At 43.6% G+C, this 18,119-nt stretch overlaps 1 protein-coding gene across 1 annotated transcript in view; it reads right to left on the reverse strand.

Annotated features, from left to right (window-relative positions):
- Nucleotides 1–18,119, reverse strand: part of ctsz (cathepsin Z) — a 471,849-nt gene that overhangs the window by 13,716 nt on the left and 440,014 nt on the right. Inside the window, exon 2 of the mRNA XM_080205090.1 lies at nucleotides 4,434–4,602. Coding sequence (XP_080061216.1) covers nucleotides 4,434–4,552 — 119 coding nt within the window. The 5' untranslated portion in view covers nucleotides 4,553–4,602. The remainder of the gene's footprint in view (nucleotides 1–4,433; nucleotides 4,603–18,119) is intronic.

An 18,119-nucleotide genomic window follows, 5' to 3' on the forward strand; every position in this document is an offset into this window, starting at 1 on the left:
CGTCACATATTGAGACTGCACTTCAAAAAGGTACTTAATTGGCTATAAAGCAACGTGGGATGCTTTGAATTTAGAAATGGCACTCTTTTTTCAATCTTCCTGTCCTCTCTGTTAAAAATTAAGGAAGACCTTTTGGTATTGAACTAGCCACTTTCATCTCCCTCTCCAGCTCCCTCCTCATCTAGTTAAAATGGCTGATTGTATCTGTCGCTATGTTCATTTCTAACCTCATGATCCCAATTTTGAGAGGGTGAACTTCCATCTTTCCCAAGCCAGTCTTTTGTCATGAAATAATTCCAGTTCCTAATGAAAATGGCATAATTGTTAAGGCCTTGCTATCTAATCTTCCCAGTTGTAAAACGATTTTAGGAATTTTAATGAGTTCTTCATTTCAACAGTCTCATTGTAGTCAACAACAAACTTGTATTTAAATAGTGCCTTTAACATTGAAATAAGAATCACAAAGTTGTAATCAAAAAATAAATATTGAACCAAATAGGGGAATTGGGAGGGCTAAGCAAAGAGTTGCATTTTAACCAAGGTTTTAAAGGGAGGAATATGGAGAAATAGGAATTTAAGAAAAGGAATTCCATGACACGAGGTTGAAACAACAGAAGCTGGAGTAAAAGGCAATGGGAATTCCCAAGAAACTAGAGTTGGAGACATAAGAGCTTGGAGATAGCTTGCAGGGCTGGAGAAAGTTACAGAGATAAGGAAGGGGATGCATTAAAGGAAATTAAATGCAAGATGGGAAATTTACATTTGTGGCTTTGTGAAATCAAAACCCAATGTGACACAGGCAGCAAGGCTTTGGATAAGCTCAAGTTTACAGAGAGTGTCAGATGGGAGTCTGACCAGGAGATCATTGGAATAGTTGAGTCTAGCCATGATGGGAGTTTCAACAGCAGAAGGGTAACTATGGAGGTGTAATTCTGCAATCCTCATTGTGGAAAGGATTCACGCCAGAAGTGCAAATACAATGCCAAAGTTGTCAACAGTTTGGCTCAGGCTGAACAATGGCTAGTGGAGGATACCGAGTTGTGGCTGTGGATAAAAGATAACAGACTGAACCATTCTAAACGTTTGATGAAAGGAGCTTACTGCTCTTTCATAACAGGATACTGGTCATTAAGACAGGGGAAAGCACATGGACAACCCCTAATTTTGTATAATGACTCACTGCTAGCTCTCTCTCACAATGCTCTTTGTTCAATTAAAAATTATACATGGCTTGTGTACCACACATTACTCCCTTACTCTACCTCCAAGCTTCATGACTACATCTTGCTTCCCTTGTCCTTTTCCTTCTCAATTTCCCAGCCATCCTCAAGGCTAGTGTGCACAAAGCCAGGTTTTCAGCTGAGTTGCCAGAGACCTTATGATATAGATTTGAATAACAAAGCAGGTATCATTTAGAACATAGAACATAGAACATAGAACACTACAGCACAAACAGGCCCTTCGGCCCACAAGTTGCGCCGACCACATCACCTACCAACCTACAGACCTATCTATAACCCTCAATCTCATTAAACCCCATATACTCATCCAGAAGTCTTTTAAAAGACCCCAGCGAGTTCGCCTCCACCACCACTGACGGCAGCCGATTCCATTCACTCACCACCCTCTGAGTGAAAAACTTACCCCTAACATCACTTCTGAACCTCCCTCCCCGCACCTTAAATCTGTGTCCTCTCGTAGCGACCATTTCAAACCGGGGAAATAGCCTCTGAGAGTCCACCCTATCTATTCCTCTCAACATTTTGTAAACTTCTATCAGGTCGCCTCTCAACCTTCGTCTCTCCAGGGAAAAGAGTCCCAGCTCCCTCAACCTAACTTCATAAGGCATGCCTCCCAGTCCAGGCAACATCCTTGTAAATCTCCTCTGCACCCTTTCAATAGCTTCTACATCTTTCCTATAGTGAGGCGACCAGAACTGCGCACAATACTCCAAATGAGGCCTGACAAGGGTCTTATAAAGTTCCAGCATTACCTCCCGACTCCTAAACTCAATCCCTCGATTAATGATTTACTCTACAGAAACATTGGCAGGAGACAGGTGGGGGGGGGGGGGGGGGGGGTGGAAATCAATTTTGGCAGAGCAGTCCCTTTTGTAGTCTGGAATTTGTGAAAATATAGAAAGTAGTATTCGCAGAGATTTCCTGGGGTTGGGTCAGGGGTGTTCATTTTGGGGAGATCAATGTTTGATGGGTGGATTTGAGTGTAGGAAGGGCAGTACTCTAAGATGTCTCAACCTTTCCCTGTGGCAAAGTATCCCACATGCAGGAAGAGATTTCTCCCACCCCTCTCTATGCTGTCAGTGACTCAATAGTTCTTTATTACTTATCACCCAACTAGATGGAATACTCTGTCCCTATCCTCCCCATCAAACCTTGAAATCTCCTTGTCAATCTTCTCCAGTGGAAGTAGTGCTGTCATCTCAAGTCTCTTCTCATAACTTAGTTTCTCCATCTGATATTTATCCCACACTGCACACTAACTGTAGTTTTCCAGCCTATAACATGCCAGTAAAAAACAGTGCACACCACTGTAACTCTGATTCAGGCACTGCCTAAATTTATCATTACCTCTTCCAAGAATGTAATGTCCAAATTCATAAACCTAAAATAAAACTAGTCTATTTTTTTTCCCCCAAATGCCTTCATCTGCTGAAACACTTGTATGGAATTGTGCTTTTCAATCTGCAGATTTCACTGTTCACACAGCTACTTCAGCTTCCTCCCAATGAGTTAACACTCCCATTATCACAAGAAACACAAGAATTGCATCATATATTTCTTCACATCAAATTGTTTTTGACACTAGTCTGCCAAATTCTAATGCAAGAACAGCTTACATTTATGTAGAGTCTTCAGCATGGTATGCTATGGTGTTTCACTGGAGAGTAATTAGGAAAAAAAAGACCCCAAACCACATGAGGAGATGTGACCTGACATTTGGTCAAAGAGGAACTTCTTAAATGAGCTGTGTAGAAGCAGGGAACCTTGAGGAAGGAACTTGAGAGGAGGATTTGATTTATTATATCATGTGTATTAGCATACTGTGAAAAGTTTTTTTTGCGTGCTGTATAGACAAAGCATATGTTCATAGAGAAGGAAGTGAGAGAGGGTGCAGAATGGGGTGTTACAGTCATAGCTAGGGTGTAGCAAAAAAAATCAATTTAGTGCAAGGTTAGTCCCTTCAAAAGTCTGATGGCAGCAGGGAAGAAGCTGTTCTTGAATCGGTTGGTACGTGACCTCAGACTATTCTATCTTTTTCCTGATGGAAGAAGGTGGAAGAGAGAATATCCAGGGTGCATGGGGTCCTTAGTTATGCTAGCTGTTTTGCCGAGGCAGCGGGAAGTGTAGACACAGAGTCAATGGGTAGGAGGCTGGTTTTCGTGATGGATTGGGCTACATTCATGACTTTGGTAATTCCATGCGGTCTTGGGCAGAGCAGGAGCCATACCAAGCTGTGATAAAACTAGAAATTCTATGGTGCATCTGTAAAAGTTGGAGAGCGGACATGCCAATTTTTCTTAAGCTGTCTGAGAAAGTCAAGCCATTGGTGGAAAATCCCACTTGCCTGACGAAGGAGCAGCAAGTGCTCCGAAACCTAGTGGCTTTTACTACCAAATAAACCAGTTGGACTTTAACCTGGTGTTGCGAGACTTCTTACTCTGTTTACCCCAATCCAACGCCAGCATCTCCACATCAGATCTACAACACATCATACTTATTTTAAAGAAAGAAAAACTACCTCAAATATTCCAGCTTATAGTACAGGGGCAGAGTTGAAGAGTTAGGGTGAGAGGTCGGCTGTAAGGTTGGGTGATTTAAAGGAAGCAGAATATAGACTGGGCGCTTGAATCTAGATGAAAACAGTCAGCATGCGCTGCACCCTCACAGACCTTACTCAGTCCAACACTAACGGTACTGTAGAAAAATTTAGATCCAAAATGTTAACTGTAGACCCACGGAATTTATCCTGCATTTTTTGTTTTATACCAACATTAACATACTCTTTCTAAAGCCCCGGCTTCCTCTTCTCCTGGACACTAATGATTCACTTGTTCAATTGCCCTTTTTGATGCCCAATACACCGGCCTCGCACCATCTCGACAAGCAGTCCCAGCAAATATATTAGTTCCGGAAGGATCCGCAAACAACCACCTTTAGCCCGAACCCAATTCGCTCTGGGTATTTACCAAGACCTTATATCCGAGGATCATTTTTTGAAAAATCCGACGCAAAGAAACAGGAAGTCATGAGTAGGAAGTCAGTGCCTGGGATAAATATAGAGAGCCCCAGCTGTCTGGGGAGAGGGTCACACAGCAGCAGCAGCAGAGTTAGTGAATCAGCTAGCCCAGTGTGGGAGTCACCTTCCCAACACAGGTCATCAGCGGCGCTCCGGCTCCCCCCTCCCCTCCTTACCTGACCCCTTGAAAGTTAGTGCCGGGCACCGTCTTGTGGCAGGGTTGACTGCCCCTGAAGTGGAGGGCGGCCGAAGCGCAGCTCAGGAGGCACAAAGCGAAGACTGGGGCAGCCACCATGGTGAAATCTGGCAGCTCAGCAACTTGAGCAGGTCCCTGCTAGCAGAGGTTAGAGCCAGTAATTACACCCCTTGCCTTAAAGAAAGCTTCCTCATTCAATGGGAGGGGAAAGGGACTTGCCTGATTATTCACCGCCCCCCCACAATGTCATGTGAGGTTGATGAGTCTCGATGCAAATTCAGTTTCGATAAGAATTGGCTCAGCGTATTTGACCCAAACATGGTCACATTTTAAAGGTGTAAAACGGGGTGATGTTGCTGCCGTATTTAGTAATATATCCGCTTTAGTAATATGGGCACCACAGATCAAAAGATATATTCTATCGTCTGCTTTGGTGAGGTTGGGTTGAAGGATAAAATTGAATAGGGCCACTTTGTTGAACTCCTCCCTGTAGTGCCAGAGGATTTTTTGTTTCCCTGAGGGGGCAAGAGAGAATTTCTGTTTAATAACTTATCAGACAATATCCCCGACAGCGTAACATCCACCCAGTACTGCACTGAAGAGTACTGGGATTCGGTATTCCAGTCTTGCAGTAAGCCACTCTGCATAGAGTCTGAGTGAGTGATAGTGCTGAATCATGTTTGGTATTTAGAAGTCAGCTCTGAACGTCACAGGACTGGAATGCCAATAACAGTTCAAAGGTTTTTTTTTATTACTGTCACAAATAGGCTTACATTGCAATGAAGTTACTGTGAAAATCCCCTAGTCGGTACACTCCGGTACCTGTTTGGGTACACGGAGAGACAATTTAGCACCTAACCAGCATGTCTTTCAGACTGTGGGAGGAAATTGGAGCACCTGGAGAAACCCGTGCAGACATGAGGAAAACGTGCAGACTCTGTGCAGTCACCCAAGCTTGCATTTGAACCTGGATCTCTGGCACTGAGACAGCAGTGCTAACCACTGTGCTGCAACTGGTGGCTCTGACGTCCATGATTATTATGAAGTGCTTTGAAAGGTTAGTCATGGCACAAATCAACTCCAGTTTCTGAGATTGCTTGGATCCACTGCAGTTTGCCTACTGCTACGACAGGTCCACAACAGAAGCCATCTCCCTGGCCCTACGCTCAACTCTGGAATACCTAGAAAACAAAAACGCCTATGTCAGACTCCTGTTCATTGACTACAGTTCAGTTGTAAACACCATTATTCCTATGAAACTCATCTCCAAATTCTGTATCCTAGGGCTCGTCTCCTCCCTCTGCGTCTGGATCCTAGACTTCCTAACCCACAGACCGCAATTAGTAAGGATAGGCAACAATATCTCCTCCATGATTATCCTCAACACTGGTGCCCTGCAAGGCTGTGACTTCTACCCCTTACTATACCTGTTATACACTCAGGTGGGCCACTTGTGGCTCCTGGGTTGCAGGTTACCCACCACTGGTCTATACCATCATCAACTTGGTATCCCAACTATGATCACATAATAAAAGCTGGGTCAGATGGGTGGAACTGGAGCCACAGATTCTGAATTTCCCTCCCCAGTGCTTCTATTCTGCTGATGGTCACCGAAAGTAAAACCATCTTATTGGATCCCTGCCATAAAACTCAATGTTCTGATCTTCCTTTCTGGGCTGCTTTGTTAAGGCTGAACCTAATAAACCAGATCCTCAGTCCCCTGTTAAACTCTCAATTAAGTTTTGAATCTCATACTTTATTAACCAACAAGACCACTTACTTCAACCTCTGCAATCTCCCACCCACCCCATCATGTCTGTGTCATCATCAATTTCTTTATCTAGAGTTTAATTGCCCCATCTTTGAAGTTGATGATGTGAGATGACCAAAAGAACATTGGGGTGGGAACACAAGCTTTGGTTAGATATGTTCTGGGCTATGATCAAACAGATAAGAGTGGAGAGGTAAGGGTATCAAATTTGGAGGTGCAAGAGTAATTGAGCAAATTGAACATAAGAAATAGGAGCAGAAGTAGGCCATTTAGCCCTTCGAGCCTGCCCTGCCATTCAATAAGATCATGGCTGATCTGATAGTGGTCCAGTTCCACTGACCCGCTTTCTCCCCATAACCCTTAATTCCCTTATTGATCAGAAATCTATCTACCTGTGACGTAAACATATTCAACGAAGTAGCTTCCACTGCTTCAATGGGCAGAGAATTCCAGAGATTCACCACCCTCTGAGAGAAGAAGTTCCTCCTCAACTCTGTTCTAACTGACCCCCCCTTATTTTGAGGCTGTGTCCTCTAGTTCTGGTTTCCTTTCTGAGTGGAAAGGATCACTCTGCCTCCACCCTATCTAGCCCCTCCATTATCTTATAGTCTCTATAAGATCACCCCTCAGCCTTCTAAACTCCAACAAGTACAGGCCCAATCTACTCACGCAAAAACCCAGCTTGCAGGTGCAGCAGGTGGTCAGGAAGGCGAATGGGATGCTGGCCTTCATAGCGAGGGGGATTGAATATAAAAGTAGGGAGGTCTTGCTGCAGCTGTATAGGGCATTGGTGAGGCCGCAGCTGGAGTACTGTGTGCAGTTTTGGGCGCCGCACCTGCGCAAGGATATTTTGGCCCTGGAGGGAGTGCAGAGGAGGTTTACTAGGCTGATACCGGAGTTGAGGGGATTGAGCTATGAGGAGAGGCTGAATAAACTAGGCTTGTACTCATTAGAGTTTAGAAGAACGAGGGGAGATCTCATTGAGACGTATAAGATGATGAATGGGATGGATAGGATAGAGGTGGAGAGACTCTTCCCGCTCAAAAAAGACACTAGGACTAGGGGGCACAGCCTCAAGATAAAGGGGGGTTGGTTTAGAACGGAGTTGAGGAGGAACTTCTTCACTCAAAGGGTGGTGAATCTCTGGAATTCTCTGCCCGTTGAAGTGGTGGAGGCTGCCTCGCTAAATATTTTTAAGACACGGGTTGATGGGTTCTTGATAAGAGAGGGGATTAAGGGTTATGGGGAGAGGGCGGGAAAGTGGAACTGAGCCACGACAGATCAGCCATGATCTTATTGAATGGCGGGGCAGGCTCGAAGGGCTAGATGGCCTACTCCTGCTCCTATTTCTTATGTTCTTATTTCTTATAAGCTAACCCCCTCATCAACCTTGGGCCTTGGTAAAGGGGGAACCGGCACAGAGATGGGCACAGATCGCACTACTCGCCTCATGCTCAATTTTACCAACTTTTCTCACCCAAAAATGGGAGCAACCTGATGGTAAAAATCAGGCCCCGTATCTGAAGTAAATGAAGAAGTTAGTGAAGGCATATTAGAACCAATATATCCTTTCACAAATAAGGGGACCAAAACTGCACACAGTACTCTAGTTGCGGCCTCACCAGTACCTTGTACAATTGCAGCAAGACCTCCCTGCTTTTATATTCCATCCCCCTTGCAAAAATCCTCTGCATCCTTAAAAATCCTCCATTGTTCCCCAGCTGTCCTACCAACTAGTCTGTGCTCCCAGTCCACATTAGCCAATTCTGCCCTCATCGTATCGTACTCCCCTCTGTTCAAGCAGAGAACACTGGTTTGGGACACTACTTTCTCACCGTCCATCTGTGTTAGAAATTCAACCATATTGTGATCACTCATCCCAAGAGGACAATTACATGGTATTGTGACAGGACAAAGTTTGACAGTTAGGAGTTTGTAAACATGCCCATTTGACATTGGCTGCAGAGGAATCCTAATGTACCAGTGACAGACATGTAAGGGCATCTAAAACCTATATTATTGCTATTAATACTGTGTCCTAGTCATGTCTTTGTCATCTCCAGTGCTTTTGTGGTTGGTCTCCAATCTTCTAATCACATTATCTTCAGCTCATCAAAGACCTTGCTACCCAATATTCTAATCCACAAGAAATCACATTCATTGTCCACTTCAGTTTCATTTCCAAACTCCTCAAATTCAAAATTTTTATTGTGTTAAATCTCTTCATACCCTTATCTTGCCTATTTCTGTAACCTTCCCAAACACTGCAACCCCTTCACAAAATCTATATTCCCCACAGTATGGCCTCTTGGAATCAAACATTCGTGGGCAAATCTAATTGCACAATAGACTGCTTTAAAGTGAAGTTAGTTAGGGTACATTTGAGCTACATAGTCACAGGGGAGAAAAGAAGACAAACGAAGCCCTAGATCCTTGAATGGTGAAAAAGATAAAGATTAAAGGCAGGATTCTTCAATCTTGTGCTGCCCCCCCCCCACCCCAACCACCGCCCCCCCCCCCTCCCCCCCTCCCCCCCCAACCCATCCACCCACCCACCCAGCTAATGAAAACAGAGAAATTGATGTTCCAGCTAAAACTCCATTCACTTTCAGCGGCACTGGAGAATCCCAGCCTCAAACGAGGACAGAGGTTTTCAATATAAGCAGATAAAGGGGTAAATACAACAGATGTCAGGTTGAGAACTGAAAAACAGGCTGAAAATAGAAAGTACAAAGGGGAAGTGAGAAAGGAGATATGAGAGACAAAGCAAGAATATGAGACGAGATTGGCAACAAACAAAAGTGAATCCAAAACTCATATACAGACATATAAATAGTAAAAGGGTAGTAAGAGGAGGAGTGGGACTAAAAAAGAGCATCAACGGATGGGGACAGAGGGCATAACCAAGGGACTGTATACCAAGAAAGAGGATGCTGCCAAAACAGGTGGTTGAAAGATGGGGTGGGTTGAAAATTGCTGAAGAGGAAGTTTGGGAAAGTCTGGCTGTACTTGAAGACCGGATCAGGTGCATCTGAGGAAACTAAGAGAAGTGATGGAGACTATGACCAAAAGGCCACTTTTTTGTGATGTAAAATTCTATGACTCTATGACTTTATGAAAGACAGTATGCATTTGTTAAGGATAAGTAATTTTTAACTGATTTGAGTTAATTTTTTGATAAGGTTAATGAGAATAGTGTGGTTGATTTGGTGTGCATGGACTTCCAAAAGGCAGCTGATAAATTGTCACACATCAGGCTTATTAACAAAGTTGAAGCTCATGGAATAAAAGGTCAGTGAGAGAATGAATGCAAAATTGGTTGGACAAAGTGGTGAACAGTTTTTTAGACTGGAGGTTGTTTCTGAGTGGGGTTCCCCACAATGAATGAACGATCATTCATTTTCTTGACTACTGCAATTACCTGTACCTGAGCGTACAGATTGTAATTTCACATTAGCAGCTAACACAAAACTTGGAAATATTGTGAACTGTTGGCATGATAGTGATAGACTTCAAGAGGAAATTGGCAGTCTGGTAGAATAGATAGACATGTGGCAGAGAAATGTAATGCAAGGATGTGTTAAGTGATACATCCTGGCTAGAAGAAGCAGGAGAGGCAATAAAAAAAGGGAAACAATTCTAATAGGGGTGCAGGAGCAGTGTGAATGGGGGGTATATGTGTCCAGATTGTTCAATATGGCCAGATGGGTTGAGAAAGTGATTAATGAAACACATGGGATCCTGGGCTTTATAAATAAAGGCATAAAAAATAAAAGCAGGGAAATTATGATATTTGTAAAACACTGGCTTGGCCTCACCATTTGTGTCCACTTCTGAATACCAGGGTCTATGGGAAGGCATAAGAGAGTGCGCAGAAAAGTTTACAATTTGGTTAAATCACATCAAATCAAATAAGACTAGCTAGGTTGCTGTTGCAGAGGGTGAGCATGGGTGTGATGGGCTGAATGGACTCATTGTGTGCTGCAACCATTCAATGAGTATGCAGCTCTTACCTTTGACCTACCGTGCTCTCATTCCTTCCTTATACCTTAGAAACATAGAAAATAGGAGCAGGAGTAGACCATTCAGCCCTTTGAGCCTGCTTTGCCATTCGTTGTGACCACGACTGATCATTCAACCCACAAACCTGTTCCTGTCTTCCCACCATATCCTTTGATCCCTTTTGCCCCAATGTTTTAGCCTCAATTGCTTTCAGTGGTAGTGAAGTCCACAGGCTTGCCACTCTCTGGATGAAGAAATTTCTCCTCATCTCAATCCTAAATGCTTTACCTCATACTTCTGGACTGTGACTCCGGTTCTGGACACCCCCATCATCAGGAACATCCTTCCTGCATCAACTCTGTCTAGTCCTGTTAGGTTTTATATGTTTCTATGAAAGCCCTCCCCTCATTCTTCTAAACTACAGTGAATACAATCCTAACTGACTGGTCAGTGAAACTTAAGGGAGGCATTTGAAGTGTCAAAAGTAGTGCAGAGAGAAACCAGGAGTTTGATCTGAGGGGCAACCTGATCAATGTGTACAAGATTATGAGGGACATGGACAGAATGGATAAGAAGCAGCTGTTCCCATTAGTTAAAGGGTCGGTCACGAAGAGACATAGGTTCAAGGTGAGGGGCAGGAGGTTTAGGGGGGTTGTGAAATAAAACGTTTTTACCCAGAAGATCGCGATGGTCTGGAATGCGCTGCCTGGGAGGAAGGTGAAGGCGGGTTGCTCACATCCTTTAAAAAGTAATTGAATGCGCACTTGGCACATCATAACAGTCAAGTCCATGGGCCAAATGCCAGTAGATGAGATGAGATAGGAGTTCAGGTGTTTTTTGCATGTCAGTACAGACTCGATGAACTGAAGTGCCTCTTCTACACTGTATAATTCTAGATCACAAGTGTCAAGCTGATTAATGAGCAATTGGGCTATTTAACATGGAAAGAAGGTTTCTGAGAAGTGATGCCACTGATAGATAAAGGAAGTTAAAGGGTAGCAAAAAATAAATACAGAAATCTTAAATTGTGTGAATAGAACAAAGGAAAGCCGTTTGAACTAATAAATGGTATATTTGCACCTCCGCTCTAGTAACAGTAATGTCATTAAGAACCTCCAGTCCTACCACCTTTCCATCTCTAACACCCGGCAAATTATTCACGTCCTCCTCCGTGAAGACAGAAACAAAAAAGTTATTCAGGACCTCAAAATTTACTGGACAGGATGTGTCTAGGGCGGTGGATAGAGGAGAGCCGGTGGATGTGGTCTTTCTGGATTTTCAGAAGGCATTTGACAAGGTACCTCACAAGAGGTTATTGCAGAAGGTCAGGGGACAGGGAGTTGGGGGTAGGGTGTTAGCGTGGATAGAGGATTGGTTGTCAAATAGGAGGCAGAGAGTGGGGGTCAATGGGTGCTATTCGGATTGGCGGATGGTGACTAGTGGAGTGCCTCAGGGGTTGGTGCTGGGGCCTCAGCTATTTACCATTTATATAGATGATCTGGAGGAGGGAACCGAGTGTAGGGTGTCGAAATTTGCTGATGACACCAAGATTGGAGGAACGGCAAATTGTGCGGAGGGTGTGGAGAGTCTACAGAAGGATCTAGATAGGCTGGGCGAATGGGCCAGGAAATGGCAAATGGAATTTAATGTTGGCAAGTGCGAGGTGGTCCACTTTGGTAGGAATAATGGTAGGAAGGATTATCACTTACGTGGCGAAAAACTGCAGCAGGCGACGGTGCAGAGGGACCTTGGGGTCCTTGTGCATGAGTCGCAAAAACCCAGCTTGCAGGTGCAGCAGGTGATCAGGAAGGCGAATGGGATGCTGGCCTTCATAGCGAGGGGGATTGAATATAAAAGTAGGGAGGTCTTGCTGTGGCTGTATAGAGCATTGGTGAGGCCGCAGCTGGAGTACTGTGTGCAGTTTTGGGCGCCGTACTTACGCAAGGATATTTTGGCCTTGGAGGGAGTGCAGAGGAGGTTTACTAGACTGATGCCGGAGTTGAGGGGGTTGAGCTATGAGGAGAGGCTGAATAAACGAGGCTTGTACTCGTTAGAGTTTAGAAGAATGAGGGGAGATCTCATTGAGACGTATAAGATGATGAATGAGATGGATAGGATAGAGGTGGAGAGACTCTTCCCGCTCAGAAAGAATAATAGGACTAGGGGGCACAGCCTCAAGATAAAGGGGGGGCGGTTTAGAACGGAGTTGAGGAGGAACTTCTTCACTCAAAGGGTGGTGAATCTCTGGAATTCTCTGCCTGTTGAAGTGGTGGAAGCTACCTTGCTAAATATTTTTAAGACACGGGTTGATGGGTTTTTGATAAGAGAGGGGATTAAGGGTTATGGGGAGAGGATATACAGTTACACCACAGAGGTAGAGGGCGGGAATGTGGAACTGCACCACAATAGATCAGCCATAATCTTATTGAATGGCGGGGCAGGCTCGAAGGGCTAGATGGCCTACTCCTGCTCCTATTTCTTATGTTCTTATCATCAAGATACCAGGGGATTCTTAATCCCAGAAAGAGGGATAAACACTTGGAATGGAACCTCACATAAAGCAGTGGAAGCATAGACTCTGGAATAATTTCAGAAACAATTGGCTACCACAGTTAGATAATTTGAGGGACACCATGTGTCTTTTTACATTTACCCAAGAGACCGATATTGGTTTAACGTTTCACCTGTAAAACAGCAGCTCCAACTATGCAGTAATTCCTCAGTACTGCACTGTAGTGTCAGCCCAAATTTATGCTCGGGTCTCTGGTCTAGATCTTGAATCTTTTAACCTTCTTACTCAGAAGTGAAAGTGCTGCCACTGGGACACAGGTAACATCTGACCAAGAGTTTGAGGTGGAGAAAAGGCTGAAAATGAAATTATTTCTCAGGCTGAAACACTGGTGTGGTTTCAGACTGGTGTGGTGTGGTGTAACTGTATATCACACTGCCAGCTGTCATGTGGTCAGAACCTCCAGGAATATCTCCAACCAGAGAAATCAATGCAAGAGGAAGAATGAAGTTGTTCTGAACAGTCACTGGGAATTTTTCTTTTTTGTTTTTTGGTAGAGATAGGACCATTGTCAGTGTCATTGGTGCCAAGGATAGAGGTATTTATTTGCTTAACATGCTAACGGACTTTGAACAATGTTGTATCCTCAAAACAAGAACTCAAGGAATGTCACAAGACTCTAAAGGCTTGTAAAGCGGCCCCAGGTCTAGTTTTAAGATCTTTGTATTTATTAACTTGGCAGCTGGTGGAATTTCTGGTGTAGAGCACTGATAAAAGACTTTTTTAAATCAGTAACAGCTAGCATTGCTTTTTTTTGGGCAACTGAAATTAATCTGTTCAGAAATGGATGAAGTAAAATAAGAAGAGACTGTTTCCAGTGGCAGAGGGGTTGGTAAACCAGGGATTAGAACAAGAACCAGAGGCAACATCAGCGATAAAGAAGAATAAAAATACTGCAAATGTTGGAAATCTAAAATAAAAACAGGAAGTGCTGGAACTACTCAGCAGGGCTGGCAGCATCTGTAGGGAGAAAAACAGGGTTAATGTTTCAACTGAATGATGACCCTACGTCATGTGGGGTAGCAATCAAGTGCACCACTTTGGCCTGAATGGTGTTGAGCTGCTTTAGTGTTGAAACTGCACTCAACCAGGCAAGTGATTTGATATGATTTATTTCATATTTTTCTGTATTTTGTTTATTACATGTGTTGGTATTGTGAAGAGTATTGTTTCTTGCATGATACACAGATGAAGCATACTGTTCATAGAGAAGGAAAGGAGAGGGTGCAGAATGTAGTGTAGCTAGGGTGTAGAGAAAGAGCAGCTTATTCCATTCAGTGAGGCTCATTCAAAATTCTGATAGCAATAGGGAAGAAGCAGTTCTTGAGTTGGTTGGTACATGTCCTCAGACATTTGTATCTTTTTCCTGATAGAAGAGGGCGGAAGAGAGTATGTCTGGTGTGCGTGGGGTCCTTGATTATGCCGTCCATCACACTCCTGACTTGTGATTGTAGATGGTGGACAGGCTTTGGGGAGCCAGGAGGTGATTTACTCAGCAAATGATTCCTAGCTGGTTCTTGTGGGCAAAGTATTAATATGGTATAGCTGGTCTAGTTCCGTTTCTGGCCAATGGTAACCCCCAGGATGTTCATGGGGGGTGGAATTCAGCAATGGTAATGGCATTGAATGTCAAGTGGTGATGGTTAGATCCCCTTTTGTTGGAGCTGGTCATTTCTTGGCACTTGTGTGGTACGAATGTTACTTGCAACCTGTCAGCCCGAGCTTGGATATTGCCCAGATCTAGCTGCAATGGGGCAGTGTCTAAGGAGTCACGAACAGTGCTGAACCTTGTGTAGACATCAGCGAACATCCCCACTTCTGACCTTATGATGGGAGGAAGGTCATTGATAAAACAGCTGGAGCTGTTTGGGCCTAGGACACAACCCTGAGGAACTCCTGCAGTGATGCAACCTCCAATGACGACAACCATCTTCCTCTTTGCTAGGTATGACTCCAGTCTGTTGAAGGTTCCCCCGATTCCCATTGATTCCAGCTCCTTGTTGCCACACTCGGTCAAATGTTCCCTTCCTTGATATCAAGGGGAGTCACTCTCACCTCACCTCTGGAGTTCAGCTCTTTTTGTCCATGTTTGAACCAAGGCTGTAATAAAATCAGGAGCTGAGAGGCCTCGAGGAACCCCAACTGATCATCAATGAACAAATTATTGCTAAGCAAGTGCTGCTTGCTTGATAGCAATGTTGATGACCCTTTCCATCACTTTACTGATGATCGAGAGTAGACTGATGAGGTTGGGTTAGATTCATCCTTTTTATGTGCAGGTCATACCCGGGCAATTTTCTATATTTCGGGGTAGATGCCAGTGTTATACTTGTACTAGAACAGCATGGCTAGGGGCGTGGCAGGTTCTGGAGCATGAGTCTTCAGTACTATTACTGGACTATTGTCAGGGCCCATAGCGCCTTTGCAATATCCAATAGCTGCAGCTGTTTCTTGATATCACATGGAGTGAATCGAATTGGCTGAAGGTTGACATCTGTGATTCTAGGCTGGATCATCCACTTCCAGCTGAAGATGGTTGCAAATGCTTCAGCCTTATATTTTGCATACACCACTAAGGCTCCTTCAACAACACCATGACCTCTACTGTCCAGGAGGACAAGGGCAGTAGACACATGGGAACACCACCACCTGCAAGTTCTCCTCCAAGCCACACATCCATCATGACTATTGCTGTTCCTTTACTATTGCAAAGGTCTAAATTGTGGAACTCTCTCCCGAACAGTAATGTAGGTGTACTTACACTACATTGTCTGCAGCGGTGCAAGAAGGTAACTCGCTTCCTTCTTCTCAAGGTAATTAAGGATAGGCAATAAATGTTGGCAACACTAACATCCTGTGAAAGATTTTTAAAAAGCTGCTGATCCAAAATGAAAATAAGGGAACAACATTTATAAAAGAACTGAAATAGTATTTGTGGAAGTCATGTGAACAAATGTCATGTGAACAAATGTCATGTGCTCAAATGTCATGTAACTATATATCACACTGCCAGCTGTCATGTGGTCAGAACCTCCAGAAATATCTTCAACCAGAGAAATCAATGCAAGGGGAATAATGCAGTTGTTCTGAACAGTCACTGGGAATTTTTCTTTTTTGTTTTTTGGTAGAGATAGGACCATTCTTTACAGGATGACAAGGTGCTGTGAAATTAATATTTGGTACTTTGAGATAACATAATTAAAAACTCAAGATGGCTGTCTTTTGCAATTAGTCCTTTTTCTTTTTTAGTATTTCATATCATTCTAGATCTTTCTGTATGGTAGGATGGAGAAGGAGAATTAGAGTCACACTCATAACAAGTTAAATTCAATACTACCCCATTACACGCAGAGAGCATGGTGATGTTGATTTGATTTGTCAGCTATGTCTCATAAGGCAAAACCAAACAAGGAAGTAACCAACCTTTTTTAAAATTGGAAATCTTACTTAGTGACTGTTGTCATTAATTATCAACTGTTGCCTCGCAATCTCATCAGAAAGGCAATTATGAGGAATTCTGTTGAGTAAATTAAGAGTATCTGATTCCATTGACAGGAGAGTCAGATTTAAAGTAATCCACTAAAAAAACAGAAGGGATATGAGCAGTTTTGTTTTAATACAGCGAAGTCTTATGATCTGGAATCACTGCCTGAAAAAGTGATTGGGTAAATAGATGGAATTGGGTAAATAATCAAAAAAGAATCACAAGCCACCCTATGGGGTAGGAAACAAGGGAAATGGGACTTATTGATAGATCCTTCAAAGAGCTGAGTAAGGCAAGATGAGCTGGTAAGTCTCCTATGATGCAAAGTTCTGTGTAATTTGAAAATGAAACTTATGGAATAGAAAATCCAACCAGTTATTACTTGAACTATTACAGGCTTGCTTTTCCTACTTCAATTAGATCTCTCCTTAATTGTCTTCTCTCTGGATGGCACAGCGTAAACTTCTCCAGCTTCTCTAGGACTCAGCCCTGTCACACTTCAGACTAATCTTGTAGGCGCCCACCCCCCGCCCTTTATTCGTGTACAATGCAAACATATATGAAAACCAGAATTACCCACCAATGTGATAGTGAAATGTCAGCATCCTTCTCACTAAATAATCTCAGTTTTCTAGTTGCATCATAGAATCCCTATAGTATAGAAGGAGGCCATTCAGCCCATTGAGCCTGCACCGACAACAGTCCCACCCAATCCCTATTAGCCCGCTTATATACCATGCCTATCTCCCTGACACTAAGGGAGAATTTAGCGTGGCCAATCAACCTAACTCTTTGGACTGTGGGAGGAAACTGGAGCACCCGGAGGAAATCCACGCAGACATGGGGAGAACATGCACATTCCATACAGACAGTGACCCGAACCCAGATCCCTAGCGCTGTGAGGCAGCAGTGCTAACCACTGTACCACTATGTCGCATCTTTAATTGTTGCTGCACATTCAATAGCAAGAGCTATTGAAAATCATGATTATTGCTGATACAGAATCCAGAACACAGGAACAGGCCATTTGGCCCAACAAGTGAGTGCTGCTTTTTGAACTCTGCACCTCCTTCCACTCCCACCCTTCACATCTCTGCCTGATCATCCTTCCACCTGATAATTTGCATTTAATGGTATTAAATTTCACGTGGTTGGTGGCACAGTGGTTAGCACTGCTGTCTCATAGGGACCTGGGCTCGATTCCCAGCTTGGGTCACTGTGTGGAGTTTGCACATTCTCCCTGTGCCTGCATGGGTTTCCTCCCTGGAAGGGTAGGTACATTGACCTGAACATGCGCAAGACTGTGGAATCTAGGGGAATTTCACAGTAACTTCATTGATAATGTAAGCTTTATTTGTGACTAATAAATAAATTTTAAACTTTAAGTTATTTGTCTGTCAGTTGCATGTCTGACCTCAATGCTTTCACAAAACTGCTCCCTCTTGCCCGCCTGATTTTCAACTTCGACACTTAATTCGATTAGAAATTCGATACTTAAAATGGCTTTCCATGTCATGGTTACTAAAGTTGTTGAATGTGCAGTTACCTCCCAAACATACGTTTATCTTTCTCAGGCAGTACTCCGTGTTTGAACTGTTCCAATTAGGTTTCTGGGCCCGTCATAAAAGCGAAAAGGTTCTTATCAGAGTCACAAATAACAACCTGTATGTCTTGATAACGGTAAACTATCCCTCTGTGCCCCTCTCAATCTGAATGCAGCTTGTGATATGGTTGACCACACTATTCTCAAATTCCACTCTACTGTCCTCCAACTGGGAGGGGCACCAGATGTGATGAAATCTGCACAAAAACAGACAACCACTCAATTGGCAATCCTGCA

This window comes from Carcharhinus amblyrhynchos, chromosome 16 (assembly GCF_965287045.1).
Source record: "Carcharhinus amblyrhynchos chromosome 16, sCarAmb.v2.hapA, whole genome shotgun sequence".
In the NCBI taxonomy this organism is placed as follows: Eukaryota; Metazoa; Chordata; class Chondrichthyes; order Carcharhiniformes; family Carcharhinidae; genus Carcharhinus; species Carcharhinus amblyrhynchos.